General features: G+C 34.7%; 2 protein-coding genes across 5 annotated transcripts in view; one reads left to right on the top strand and one right to left on the bottom strand.

The window, feature by feature from the left end:
- LOC132551595 (chondroitin sulfate N-acetylgalactosaminyltransferase 2-like) overlaps positions 1 to 13,884 on the bottom strand; it is a 29,165-nt gene that overhangs the window by 9,298 nt on the left and 5,983 nt on the right. The window contains exon 1 of one of the 3 annotated variants that reach the window (XM_060215751.1): positions 2,140 to 2,505. The exons of 1 other annotated variant lie outside the window; for it this stretch is intronic. The gene's annotated coding sequence lies outside the window, so the exon portion shown is untranslated. Of the gene's footprint in view, positions 1 to 2,139; positions 2,506 to 13,884 lie in introns of those variants that run through there. One more of the 3 variants, XM_060215752.1, reaches the window with a different exon arrangement.
- The window catches only part of LOC132551593 (nuclear factor NF-kappa-B p105 subunit-like), a 68,532-nt gene continuing 56,640 nt past the window's right edge, over positions 1,993 to 13,884 (top strand). For both annotated transcript variants that reach the window (XM_060215748.1, XM_060215749.1), the window contains exon 1: positions 1,993 to 2,070. In XM_060215748.1, the coding sequence (XP_060071731.1) occupies positions 2,042 to 2,070 (29 nt within the window). In that variant the 5' untranslated portion in view covers positions 1,993 to 2,041. The remainder of the gene's footprint in view (positions 2,071 to 13,884) is intronic.

The raw sequence follows: 13,884 nt of genomic DNA, 5'->3' as shown, positions 1-13,884 counted from the left end.
ACTTATTAACACAAAATCTGTTGTCTGTCAAATATTCTATTAGCCAGAAAAATTGCCCAACACGTGCCAAATAATTTACCAATCTTGGCAAAATGTATTTGTTAGGATTTTTTTCATTTGTAGCAGACGATAAAACATTACAATAACAAACAGTACATTTCGGTTTGAAATTGAACCAAACAATCTGTTAAAAGAGAAGATCCCAAATCTTTACTTTCTTAAAACAACTTGTTTTGAGAAAGTCAGTTAGTCATTCTTAGAAGGGATGTTAGATCAGAAGAAATATAGAGGATATTTACATAATTGTAATGGCTCATGGGACTGTAGGGAGGACAGGATTTTTAAAATTTTTGTGTTTGGGCTACAAAGATGTGTGTAGGTACTGTATTTGCATACTTAAGTTATGGTAAGTATTACTAAAATGAAAATTTTAATTATGTCTAATTCGACAAAAAAATTATCGTATTTTTGTTCTTATACTGATGTATAACAATAACAATAGAGAACACTAAAACAGTGTATGTTATGGTTATCAGGGTGTTGGTAAAAGATATATAAGTTAAATTTCACAACCTCTGTGATAAGTATAAAAATAAAATAGCCACAATCTCTAGAATCTAGAATCTAGAATTTATAAAGAAGAAATGAGATCAAAATTTTAGACCTCTTAGATAAGTAAAGTAGGGGAGATAAGCAAGAAGAACTATTCTTGGCAAAAAAAATATCACACTGATAGCCAGTCTTACTATTAGTATCCAAGACCCTCAATCATCATGGGGTGTTCTGGTATATTGAGCCAATCATCCAGATGGAGACACTTGGAGTTTATTTAGTTATAAACAGAGTTTATAAACTGAAGTGAGCAAGAACATAAGAGAAGTGCAGGAATATAATGACATTATGTACAAGAGTACGATAATATGAAAATGATTCCAGTCATAGAAAACATATGTTACATACAAACATACTCTTCACCAAGTCCCTGAGTCTCAGGAATAGTCACACTTAGTATATAATTAATATGTTCTAATTCTTGGCAGTGTACAACAGTGTATGATTACCAATACAGTGGTTTGTGATGATGGTAACTAAGGGGGAAAAACCCTAAATTTGTCTTGCTACTTAAATCCATTTAAGCTCTACTGAAAATGTCCTCATCTGGAAGCTGGTAACCCCCCTTGGACTTTTTCTAATATCAAACCACTTAAATGCCATGTTCTGGGTATTATTTACCTGATAAGTGCCTTTAACTAACTAAAGTCTAACTAAATCTACATGTACACGTGTTGATATAACTAACCGTACATGTCTTGGTGAAACCAATTCATACATTATTATTTGAAAAAAACTATTCTCTGGGAGAATACCAAGGGTACAGGACCTTAAAAAAAATTGTAATGAAAGAGAACCATTTCAAATATCGGGTAGGAATCATAAGGATGATTTTTTTCATACAAGTTAAAATTAAAGGGCAATTACTCTGTAATATACACCTAGATACAGATCAATATTCATGTAGAGCTGATGCTTTTATAAAATGTTAATTATAACAAGGATAGGCATGATACATCTATCACATATAAAGAACATTATGACATGTAAATGAACTAATTATAAAACTAATGAACTATAGGCCCATTCCTAACTCCGAATATATATACATGTACCAGTAGTCTCAGTAGTGCATATGACACAACATGTTATCAGGAGGACATTGAACTTGACATATGACAAGAGTGACATGGAACCCAAAATGAACCATTGTCCAGCGAGAGAAGTAACATGACCAGGAGATGTACAGGATAGATTCAGGCATCCATTACATGACACAGGATATTACAATCATAGATGACAAAATATGTAACCAAGGCAAGATTGTACTTGACACAAGATATGACCAGGGTGAAATGGAACATAACATGAACCAAGTCCATGACCAGGACACGTGGAAGATATCACCTGAATGAAATAGAACATGACAGATAGTGTGGCCTGGTCAAAATTGAACTTGACACAAGATGTAACCAGGAAGAGAAGGAACATGATAACGGAACCAGAACATAACACAAGGTATGAAAAGAGAAAATAGAACAAGACATATATACAGGTAGTATTATTTGTACAGTATGTATAGCTTACCTTGGGATGAGAGGTGTATTTACAATGAGAAGACTTTAGGAGTGCTTATCCAGTTTGCATGTATTACAACTGCTTGACTTACTACACATTTCTCTGTGCAATAGGACTCCTGGTGTTCCCTCCCATTCCTGACCGTAGAACTGCCAGCATCCTATCACTATGTAAGACAGCTGCGGATCAACACCCAAACAATACCTTCTCCACTTCTCACTATTGCGTTCCCACTAGATCTCAGTCAGCCATCAGTGTGATGGTGAATACATCTGCTTGAATGTCTGGAACCCTTACACAGAGCATCACTAAATCACACTGCTTCCGTTTCACAACAACCTAATTTTCCAGATGAAGACAGGCGGGAATGTCCAGCTATCACAGTGTAATGGCTACTATTACTACTAGTACATTACTTTAGTATATACCAGACTTGTATGTATACTACATTAATACCCTCCCAACAGCTATCTCCTGCCTCAGTATAAAAACCATTTAGTGTGCACTTTCTGATTCTATTTAGTTATACACAAGATCTGAACAGTGCTAAGTTTGGTGGAGCATCTCCCAAGAATATATCAAAAACTGACTTAAGACACCAGGTCTACTGACATTTAGTACAGTCCAAATATACCCTAAAGTCGGGCCAACATGTTGGTCCCTTCTGTGTTTAGACTGTTAGTCTGGATGCAAATATAAAATCACACCACTGTACATTTGGTGAGTCACCTTAATTTTACATTTGTATCGGACTAAATTTATTACCAATCAATAACTGCACAAATGAGCTCAATTAAGCATTATGTTGCATGATTAACTTGTAAACATTAAATGTATGTTTTGAAAACAATGAATTTGACATGTTTCCCAAATTTCCCAAATTCTAAAGAAAAGTAAACAAACATGCCAATATTTTGTCCTTAAATATTTTCCAATGTTTGTTTAATTAAGACTAATATACCCATGAAACATGACTTTTCCATATTAATGCCAAACCCCTTTTTCTGAGTCGTTAACCTCACTTTATTTCTTTCTCACCCTCATCTCATCTCCTTTCTCATATATCTCTTATAAATTATAAAAATTCTTTCAAATGAAATTTCAATTGATAGTAATGTAAAACATGCACTGAAAACTGTATGTAACAACTCTTAATTCTGTTGATCTTTGAAAACACATGCTACTTACTCATTAACATTCCTCTACTTAGCAACTTTTCCATGTTTTATCAATTCCTCAATTAAATCCTCTGGTACATGTTAGGCCAGCTTGGTCACTGCACATTCTGTCAAACTGCTAGACTCAGCATTAAGAGTAGAGATTATCTGTGCCAAGTGCTCTGTTTATATCCTGTCATAATTGGCTAACCATGAAATAGATCATACACTGACCACTCACAGCTGTGGACTGGACGCCTGACAACCTTTAAATCTATAGCTTGACCACTGAGTCAATTTCTGGTCCTTCACATCCACATTATACTATATATACAGAACCTCTTTTATCAATCCTGTCAGAAATGTATACCAAAAGTTTGAAAAATAAATTTAAACCTATAAAAAATATCTTGGTAATTCAAACTTCAATCAAAACCAGGAAAGTTAATTAAGCTATATGCAACAGCAAGTGAAAGACAATTTTTTGCACATCATCTTTAAGCATCATCAGTGACCAAAAGCAATTCAAATGCTAGAAAATAATTTTAATATTTAATGATTTCAATACATGTAATTCACATGTCGAATATTATTGGCACTGAGAGAAAAAACTATATGTATATCATACAAAGTAAACATGAAAATGAAATTTACATAATAATTCTGTGCTCACTTGGACACAGAAAAATGTTCAGAACTACAGACAGATAATCAACAGATGTTATACCTAATACAGACACCTTGTTCTATGGAGATAAAAAAGAATTTGAATGATTAAATACTTTTCCAAGTCATCTGTCAAATGCAATTTTTCTTTGATACTGCAATCAAGCTCCTTGCCTTGCTTTGTGTAAACAAAATGGCATACCAATTCAACTTGCTTCGCTGTGAACTTCTCTCAACATCTTACTTGTGTTGCTCTGTGAACTACCCTCGATACTGCACCTGTCCCCAAAAGTGAAGATGTTTGTAGTTGTTGGTGGAGGATGTGTATTTATCTGTGCCAGAAGAGGGTATACAGTTTTTACCACAACCAATAGCAGCACTTCATTGGCTGTCCAGGTTGCCAATTACCCATGTCAACTGGTCTGTAAGCTAACATCCATGTGAGTGCCCACTCATTGTTTTCTCATAACAAGAAGTTCTGAGATGAATTCAGTGCTGGAGGTGATATACACTAATGTCTATACAGGCACTATCACAGAATCATGTCAGAAAAATAGATGTTTATATATTTTGTAATAGGAGATGGAATGAGCAAAATTGGTAAATGAGCTGTTAGCTAGACAAATAGGAAGGAGAATCCTGCCTGGCACATCAGAATATATCCTGTTATATATATCATACCAACTAACACATAAAGCAACATGACTCAGGCTTATTTAATCCTGTAAGAATACCCATCACAGGCTAATTTAAGGCGATAAAACACACAAACACAGACTAATTAATTAGCCTGATCAAGACACAAAGATACAGGGCTAACAGAGCTTGGTAAAGACACATAGATACAGACCAATAGAGCTTGGTAAAGACACAAAGATACAGACCAATATAACTTGGTAAAGACACATAGATACAGAGCAATATAACTTAGTAAAGACACAAAGATACAGGCCAATATAACTTGGTAAAGACACATAGATACAGACCAATATAACTTGGTAAAGACACAAAGATACAGACCAATATAACTTGGTAAAGACACAAAGATACAGACCAATATAACTTGGTAAAGACACAAAGATACAGGCCAATATAACTTGGTAAAGACACGAAGATACAGGCCAATATAACTTGGTAAACACACATAGATACAGAGCAATATAACTTGGTAAAGACACAAAGATACAGGCCAATATAACTTAGTAAAGACACAAAGATACAGGCAAATATAACTTGGTAAAGACACAAAGATACAGACCAATATAACTTGGTAAAGACACAAAGATACAGGTCAACACAAACATAATCTAAAACCTCTGTGTGATGTACACAGAGCTATGTTAATAAAATTTAAAAACCCTCTGAAAATTGACTTATTTGATAAAATTAAGCCACTCTGAGACTGCATATCATGACCTTAAAAACACATAGATGATACTAGTAATTCCATTTGATTAAGTCACAAAGACGTTAACAATTTAAAAATTTCATTCATGTTAAGCTATAACTTCACTGAATCACTATTTTGTTATGCATATCGTTTCTTTAAATATCACTGAATATGTTTTCTTTCAGTGATGGGTTATTAAGCTAAAACTCAGACCCCAAATTCAAGGTTCCTGAATTTTTATGAATTCTTTTGGCTTTAATACTTTGAGTGAGTGAATTTTATTATTTTCTTGGCTTTAATACGTTGAGTAACTTATAAGATTCAAAAGAATTAAACATTACCTGATGCTATCAGTTAAAAGTTACATATCAAGATATAACACTTTTTAGGAAATTTAAAAGTCATGGAGGTATGCTGGTAATGCAGAGAGGGTGCCGTGTGCTGTTCGCTTTACCTCAATCATTGAAAGATGTGTGACATGACAATTCTAGCCCTTTACTATCATGTATTAAAGTTAAAATTATGTAACATATTTGTTTAACCCCTGAGCATGTGATAGCATTACAATGGCATTTATTAAATGGCCTGGCATTACATGGGGAGATGATCACACCATTTTAAAGGTAAGATCTATGATGTGGTATTGTGTATCTATCAAGCTGTGTACCAACAAATACAGCACCTAAAAACCTTTCAAATGATTAATGTTCACAATGCTGATAATTACGTCTTTTTGATAAAGGTCAATATTATCAATTAAAAACTACATCTGTAACTGTTTTCTGCAAATATATTTGTCTTGTACAAGTTTCCCTGACAGTAAAATTTAATGATAAGTGCATGTGATCTGCTTCTGTGATGGTAAGGTTTGTATGCAGAGACTTTTTTCAATATACAGATATAGCGAAAGTAGGTCAGATACAGTGATGAAGATCTGATATTGTCTATGAAGTGGTAAAGTAATGTCTATTTCACCTGATGGTCTGATAACCCTTTCTTACCCACAAACACCTTCCATCCACGTTATCATCTATTCTAGCAAACAAGATTTCTCTCACAAGAGTGTGTCAGTCATTTAGATTCAGGAAGGGTGAGGTGTATACTGTATTGAGAGGTTATATAAATCTTATCCCAATAATTCTCATACAAATTGCCTCCAGTTATCACAAACATTTCTTTAAGAAATACAAATATAACTCAAGATTTACGCACTTTGACCCTATGACCTTTACATTTACATGTACATAATGATCCATGACTTGTACATATACACTGTAACCCAATGATCCATCATGTAGATGTGTGACCTTAACCCAACTAAGCAACCCCAACATATATGCAACCGAAAATCACTGTACCTTGACCCTGGATAATCTCTACATATATTTACATGTAAACTTTGACCTAATGACCCCTATATACACTGAAAACAAATGACATATACATTTGTACATACTTTGACCAAATAAGTTGAACTCTGCATGTATATGTAATATGACCTCTACAATTATTGACACAATGACCTATATATGTATATGTGTATTTTGAACAGTGTCCTCTACATGTAAACTTAGTGACCACTATTTATGCTGTGTGTATATTGTTTAAACCTCAAGTTATGTCTTCATAATTTGCCTCCCCTCATCATTTCTTCCCTTCAATCTTATCAATGAACTAAACTGAATATAAAGAAACCTTATGCCCTAACCCATATATTGATGGGAATTGTTACGTAGTTCTAAACCCTCCCTGATCTTACACTTCATGAAATTGTTATTTTTCATTTTTTTATTAGGAAACACCCCTTTTCAGATATTTTTTCTTGGCCAATCAGTCACCCTGAATACACACCTCTGTTTCAGAAGATGTCAATTGAAATTTGAACATAAATATCGGTAGACGTCATTGATAGTTAAACAAAGCTTCAGTCAGGTGCTGAATGTTTCCATATCTGAACACTGCTTAGCAAAAATGCTATCCCTTATCTACCGTGTTGGGAGTTTTTACACAATGGTAGGTTTTATGTGAAAATAAAAAACAGACAAAAGTAGGTGGCAGACTACTGTAACACATCCTATGATAAAAATGTGCTAACTCGTAAATGTCAACAAACGTTAAAAAGACACACATACTTCTGATTTACAACATCATGTTGTAACCCCTAACCAATGAGCATGTGACAAACAAGGCATTCTGTTGGCTGACCCTCACACAGTAACCTTCTTTAAACCTCAAACTGCCTTTCCCACAGCCGTCCTAAAAAAAACCATGTTGAAATTGCAGGTTTTTGATGAATTTCCTTTTATTTATATATATGAATCTCCAGCGGATGTACAGATGCTGAGGTATATCGTATAATTGATCTGAACTGCTCCGGGGTTAGGAAACCCTTCAACGAAGCCAATGTTTTGCAATGCTGTTGGTGCATCTCAAATTCAAAATATCATCATTAAAAAATTTAAAGTACACTGTAATCAGACCAGGATCAGAGAGAAATGTTTATCTTGGAAAATCTTTGCCCTATCATCAATCTTACAAGATCCTTTCTGTCTAAAATACAGGATGTTGACGAGAACTATGACAACCAAGAGAGGTTTGTTTGTGGTCTCTTTTTAACATTTTTATATTTTCAAGGTATATTTGTTGACAAGAAAATAAGCAAAAATCATACAATTAAAAAGCTGATGGAGCAAAATTTTTGATTTGATATAAACAACTTTAATTATGGAGGAGCTATCTGCCTTTACCATAGATATACATTCAATATATTAAAGTGTTGATCGTCAAGAACATGTAATTCTCACCAACTGATAAATCGACTGGGGAAATTTCTTCATAGAAAAATCTGTTTAATGAGATCACTCTTGTGAAAGAAATATTTATTTTTGCATAGATTTCAAACTCCATTTATTTTACAACAATTGCGTATCAAGCTATCCGCATATATTAATCACAGTTGTTGGCCTAGATGGAAACATGCGGGGATGTGGTGTGGGGTGTGTGGTCTTTGGGAGAAAAACCAGCGTAAAAACCCCATACCTTTTGACATCCTTTGTGGGAATCGAACCCCGGACGGCTAGGTGAAAGGCAAGTGTGTTACTAGTGCACCCCCCAAATACACTGTATGGATTCATTAGTGTATACCTTGCAGTAAGAAGTTAAGCCAAATTAACATTCAGACCCTGCATTAATTCTCTGACACTAGTAATTTAAGCTAACAAAACATTTCACAACAGCCTCTATATCTAGTAATAACACCCCCATACAACAATACCAGTTCTTAAGGAATACATTAGTCCTCAGCTATTTTGCAAAACATATAAATGTTGTAAGTAAAAATTCCTGTAAGTTTTCGTGAAAGACCTAGCATGTGGCTTACATTAAGACAAATGCCTTCCAGAGAAATATATTATCATGGGCCATCTGACTTTGATACAGAGTGAACTTTTTACCTCTATACATCAGGGTTATTGCTGCCCTTGAAGTTCTGACCGTGGTCAAGTAAGTCAACTTCTCTATAGCCCTACATTTATTATGATCATGGTGTAAGCTACTGAAGGTCACCTTAAGTTAGCCCCTTCGCTTGCTACCCGAGTTGCTATAGTCTTGTAAATACACCTGCCTTCTACATTGAAATTATTAAAACACAGAAATTAAATACCAGGTAGATGTATCAAAGAAATCAAAATTTTTAAGTTAATTTCTCTTCTGTATTAACTGAAATTTGTATATATAGACAGTTACATGAACCATACCTAGATGACTAATTAGTTTGCCCTGTGTACTAATTGAACATTGTATATAAAGACCGTTACATGTCCATACCTAGATGACTAATTAATTTACCTTCTGTCCTAATTAAACATTATAAAGACAGTTACATGTCCATACCTAGGTAACTAATTAATTTACCTTCTGTCCTAATTAAACATTGTATATCAAGAAAGTTACATGAACCATACCTAGATGACTAATTAGTTTGCCCTCTATACTAATCTAACATTGTATATAAAGACAGTTCTGTCAATTTCACGACATGGTTTCAGTGAATGAGTGAGATAAGCTGATATATGAATTATATGCCAAACATGGTAAAATATATCTGTTTCTATGCTGTGTTTGTGTCTTTTCAAAAACACACTTTCAGATTATTCACCAAATCACAAAAAATGAAGTTCCAATGAGCAATAATGATTCTACTATAGGAAAATTCAGCTATTGTACATGCAGAAATACACAATGAAACCAGCATGTCAATCACTCTAAATCACTGATTTACTTATCTGTTATAACTTTGGAACAGTTTTACCCCATTAAACTCCTATATATCTCTATTTAGTTCACTTTCCACATCCAACAGGTCTCCATATGCCAATGCCAAACCACTAAACCCCATCAATTACAGGGGAGCCAAACTACAAAGAGAACAACAGATAAGAGATTTTCACATAGGTAGTGTCAATTAGATAGAACCATAGACTTCTGATCAAAGCGATCTTAGTCTGTATACAATTAATACAGGGCTCCACTTCACAATGGCCAAGCCCCAGCACTGGAGATGTGTCTATGAGATTCTGCCAAATGTTTGCATGTTGTTGGATGTTGAGAAGTAATTAAGAGTGCACATGCAACATACAGTTGCCCCTAGTTCACCAGTGGCTCCAGTCTACACAGGTATAACTGACTATGGCACTGGTACAGAGACTGAACTATTTATTTGAAGTATCTTATTCTAAAAAAAAATAACAATTTCTAATGATATAATGAATCGTTACAGATAATATACCCATTAGCGGCATTTTCAAATCTTCTATATACCGTTACAATAATACTGTTTAATGATTTAATGATCAGATGGAAGAATGCCCTTACAAGACAAATTCTAAACCGTATCATTTTGAAAATGGGAAATCCAAACTGAACATGTTCAGATGACACATTAACCTTTCACCTTACATGGCTAAGGTTTGGTTCTACAAATGAACATGAAATGGGGAAAAGTTAAAACTAATCACTCACACACCCACCCTTCATGTAACAATACAGTTCTTTAAGAGGAAAATGACAGCATGATGGCCAGGAGCAACACCATATGCCTAGCAATTTCATAGCAAGGGCATAAAAATTGGATCGCATAGAGTATCATCAAACCATACACATATGCAGGATGACATTGAACCATATCTAAGTGATCAGAAGTTTCAAGACATTATGTTTGAGAAGGTTCAAAAAGATTTCAAATGTATATAGATCAATTTGAAGATTAGGCTAACTCCCAATTTGTGACTGTGGTATCAGAATTATTTTATGAATATTGAATTTTACAGTTGCCATATAAATATAATGACAATTGCAAGAAACCGAAGAATCCTGAGAGGAGATATAGAGAGTTTACCTGACTATTTCATGTTATATGGCTATTATGTGTTTGGTTCAATTGGAATTGTTATGTCATCGCTATGTTTGACTTCCTGTCAGGTGGTCCAGAGGTATACATACTGATGGCCCCTATCATACAAATCAATTATACAAGAATCAATATATTTGCCCCTATATGTTTAATTTTCTTTTCAATGACAACAAATTTCACATCATATTTGTTACTGAATTATGCAGCACACATGCAGGCAACATACATTTATCAACAAGACATTGAATGGATTAAATAAATGTGGACCCTCCTAGTGGGAGTCATTGTGAATTCACCGATTTATCACAGTAATTATATCAAGGGATTACAGGTAAGCCTTACTGTTGCCCAGATATGGCAGTAAAACAGATGCAGTTCTCCCACGTATGAGGGATGTCACTGCTGTGCCTGTATGAAGGCTACAAGATGTTTTGACATCACCTGCACAACAAATATAATCTCCTGGATAGATAAGAATGAATACAAGACCATAATCTTGTTGGGGCATGTTTGTAATGTATAATTGGATCTTCCCATCTCCCGCTTTAAATTGAATGGAATGTACAACACATGTGATGTTGACAAAATAAAGGTAGTAAAAATGTTTTCATAGTCAGCAGGGGTAGACATGAACTCTGACAGTTACATGTCATTAAACACAAGGTCTGTAATCATGTCCTCATCAGATGTTTGTCACCCTGACATCTCAGACTTATGTCGTTATTTTCTGTCACCCTGACATCTCAAACTTATGTGGTTATTTTCTGTCATCCTGACATCTCAAACTTCAAAAGATAAATTCAGCTACCTATACATCTCTGACATGGTACACCTTTTGTTATCCTGACATCTCCAATTAATGGTTATCTCGTCACCCTAGTGTATCAGACTTACGTGGTTATCTCGTCACCCTAGTGTATCAGACTTACGTGGTTATCTCGTCACCCTAGTGTATCAGACTTACGTGGCTATCTCGTCACCCTAGTGTATCAGACTTACGTGGCTATCTCGTCACCCTAGTGTATCAGACTTACGTGGTTATCTCGTCACCCTAGTGTATCAGACTTACGTGGTTATCTCGTCACCCTAGTGTATCAGACTTACGTGGTTATCTCGTCACCCTAGTGTATCAGACTTACGTGGCTATCTCGTCACCCTTGTGTATCAGACTTACGTGGCTATCTCGTCACCCTAGTGTATCAGACTTACGTGGCTATCTCGTCACCCTAGTGTATCAGACTTACGTGGCTATCTCGTCACCCTAGTGTATCAGACTTACGTGGCTATCTCGTCACCCTAGTGTATCAGACTTACGTGGCTATCTCGTCACCCTAGTGTATCAGACTTACGTGGCTATCTCGTCACCCTAGTGTATCAGACTTACGTGGCTATCTCGTCACCCTAGTGTATCAGACTTACATGGCTATCTCGTCACCCTAGTGTATCAGATTTACATGGTACCATATTTGATATTATTAATCAAAAACTTTATCTTTAATTTTTTCACACAAATAGTATTTGTCATGCATAAATTTTCTTGACTACAAAATACCATGACAGGCATATATTATAAGCTTCTTTTTGTAGTTTATAAATATATAGCATCCTTTATTTTCAGTTCATTACAGTGGCAGCATTACCATTTATTTCATTCTGTGATGAGGATTAAGATACTGAATGAAAATCCTTTTTACTAAAGATTTGATATCAGCAGGAAGTCCACTCTATCACAATTGGTGGTAAGTCTACTGTGTCCACTGCCTTGATGATTGAATAATGAAAGGATAGATCCTGTATGTTGTGTCACATTTGTATTTACCTGGTTGAAAATAAAATTTTCTGATATTTAGTCAATTCATTAATATCTATGTCTAATATCTATAATCTATGTAATTACTGTCAGTTATTGAAAACAAACACATATAACAAAGCGTTGAGTACAGGTCAAATAGAATAGTGTTTTGGCTTTTTTTTGTCATATTTCATTCACAGTTGAATGAAGTCATCGCGTACATTATAGTACCATTATTGAAAGATAAATATTGAACACTCCTAATCCACAATGCAAACAAATATACTCAAATCCCTCCTTCAAACTCACACTCCCACCTAGTTTTATCTTAAACATGACACCATCCAAATCTCTCATTCAAACATATAACTGGTCTATATCTTGTCTTACAAATTCTGACGTGAGAAGCTAAGTAAACAGTGTAAGAAATACTTAAGGGTTTAATGCTACCTTCCTTTGACATCAATCTCCATTCCAAAAGAGTTCCATGCTACCTTCCTCTGACAAGAATCTCCATTCTTTTATGAGCAGTAGTGTTTAGATATGGTTTTGATCTAATTCAATTGGCCACAATTCATTACACATAAAATGTACATTGAAAAACAAACATAAATATAGAAGTTAACAACTAAAGATTTTTGGGGGAGATAACTCAACCAATTCTGTGTATTAATTAAACCTTTAAAGTCTTTTTAAGTATCATTTGTCTAATAGTCCTACTACATACTTCAAATCAATAACTGTATGCTTATTTATCAGACAATAAGACCCTGCCTTAATAGGCCCATCCATTAGCAGTGTTTAGTGGCATTACTTGTATCTGATGCTATTTCACTGTTTTCCAGTTAATATCTGTTCACTAGGTTGAGTCAGATTTTGAGTGATGGGCCTATGCCTGCATGGCTTATTGCCTGATAAATATTAACTGATTTATGAAGACTGGTAATATATAGCATGGAAATCTATTCTGAACAACCCTGATTTTAATTATTTCAAAATTTTTCTTTACATATTAAGACATAAATTGTCCTCCCACAGGACAATTCTCTTCTCACAGAGGTTGTCACACTCTAAGTATTTCGTCATCATTATCCCACATGTTTTAAGTTAACAAATCATTTATTTTATTTGTGGTAAAGTGGAACAGAGATAACACACTCTCCTTTCTAGATTTTGATTCCTAGCACACACATGACAAGGTATGGGTTTACCTGCCCGACCACATGGGGTTCCCTTGGTACTCTGGTTTCCTCCCACAGTAAGACCCTTCACTTGCTTCTATGGGGACCAACAGGAGTGATTTATATAAGCTGATAGCTTGTTTTGCAATTGTTGTAAA

The sequence above is a fragment of the Ylistrum balloti genome, unplaced genomic scaffold (genome assembly GCF_031769215.1).
Source record: "Ylistrum balloti isolate Yb309-2 unplaced genomic scaffold, AGI_CSIRO_Ybal_v1 Utg370208, whole genome shotgun sequence".
Taxonomy (NCBI): domain Eukaryota; kingdom Metazoa; phylum Mollusca; class Bivalvia; order Pectinida; family Pectinidae; genus Ylistrum; species Ylistrum balloti.
This window is presented reverse-complemented; position numbering and strand designations above follow the sequence as displayed.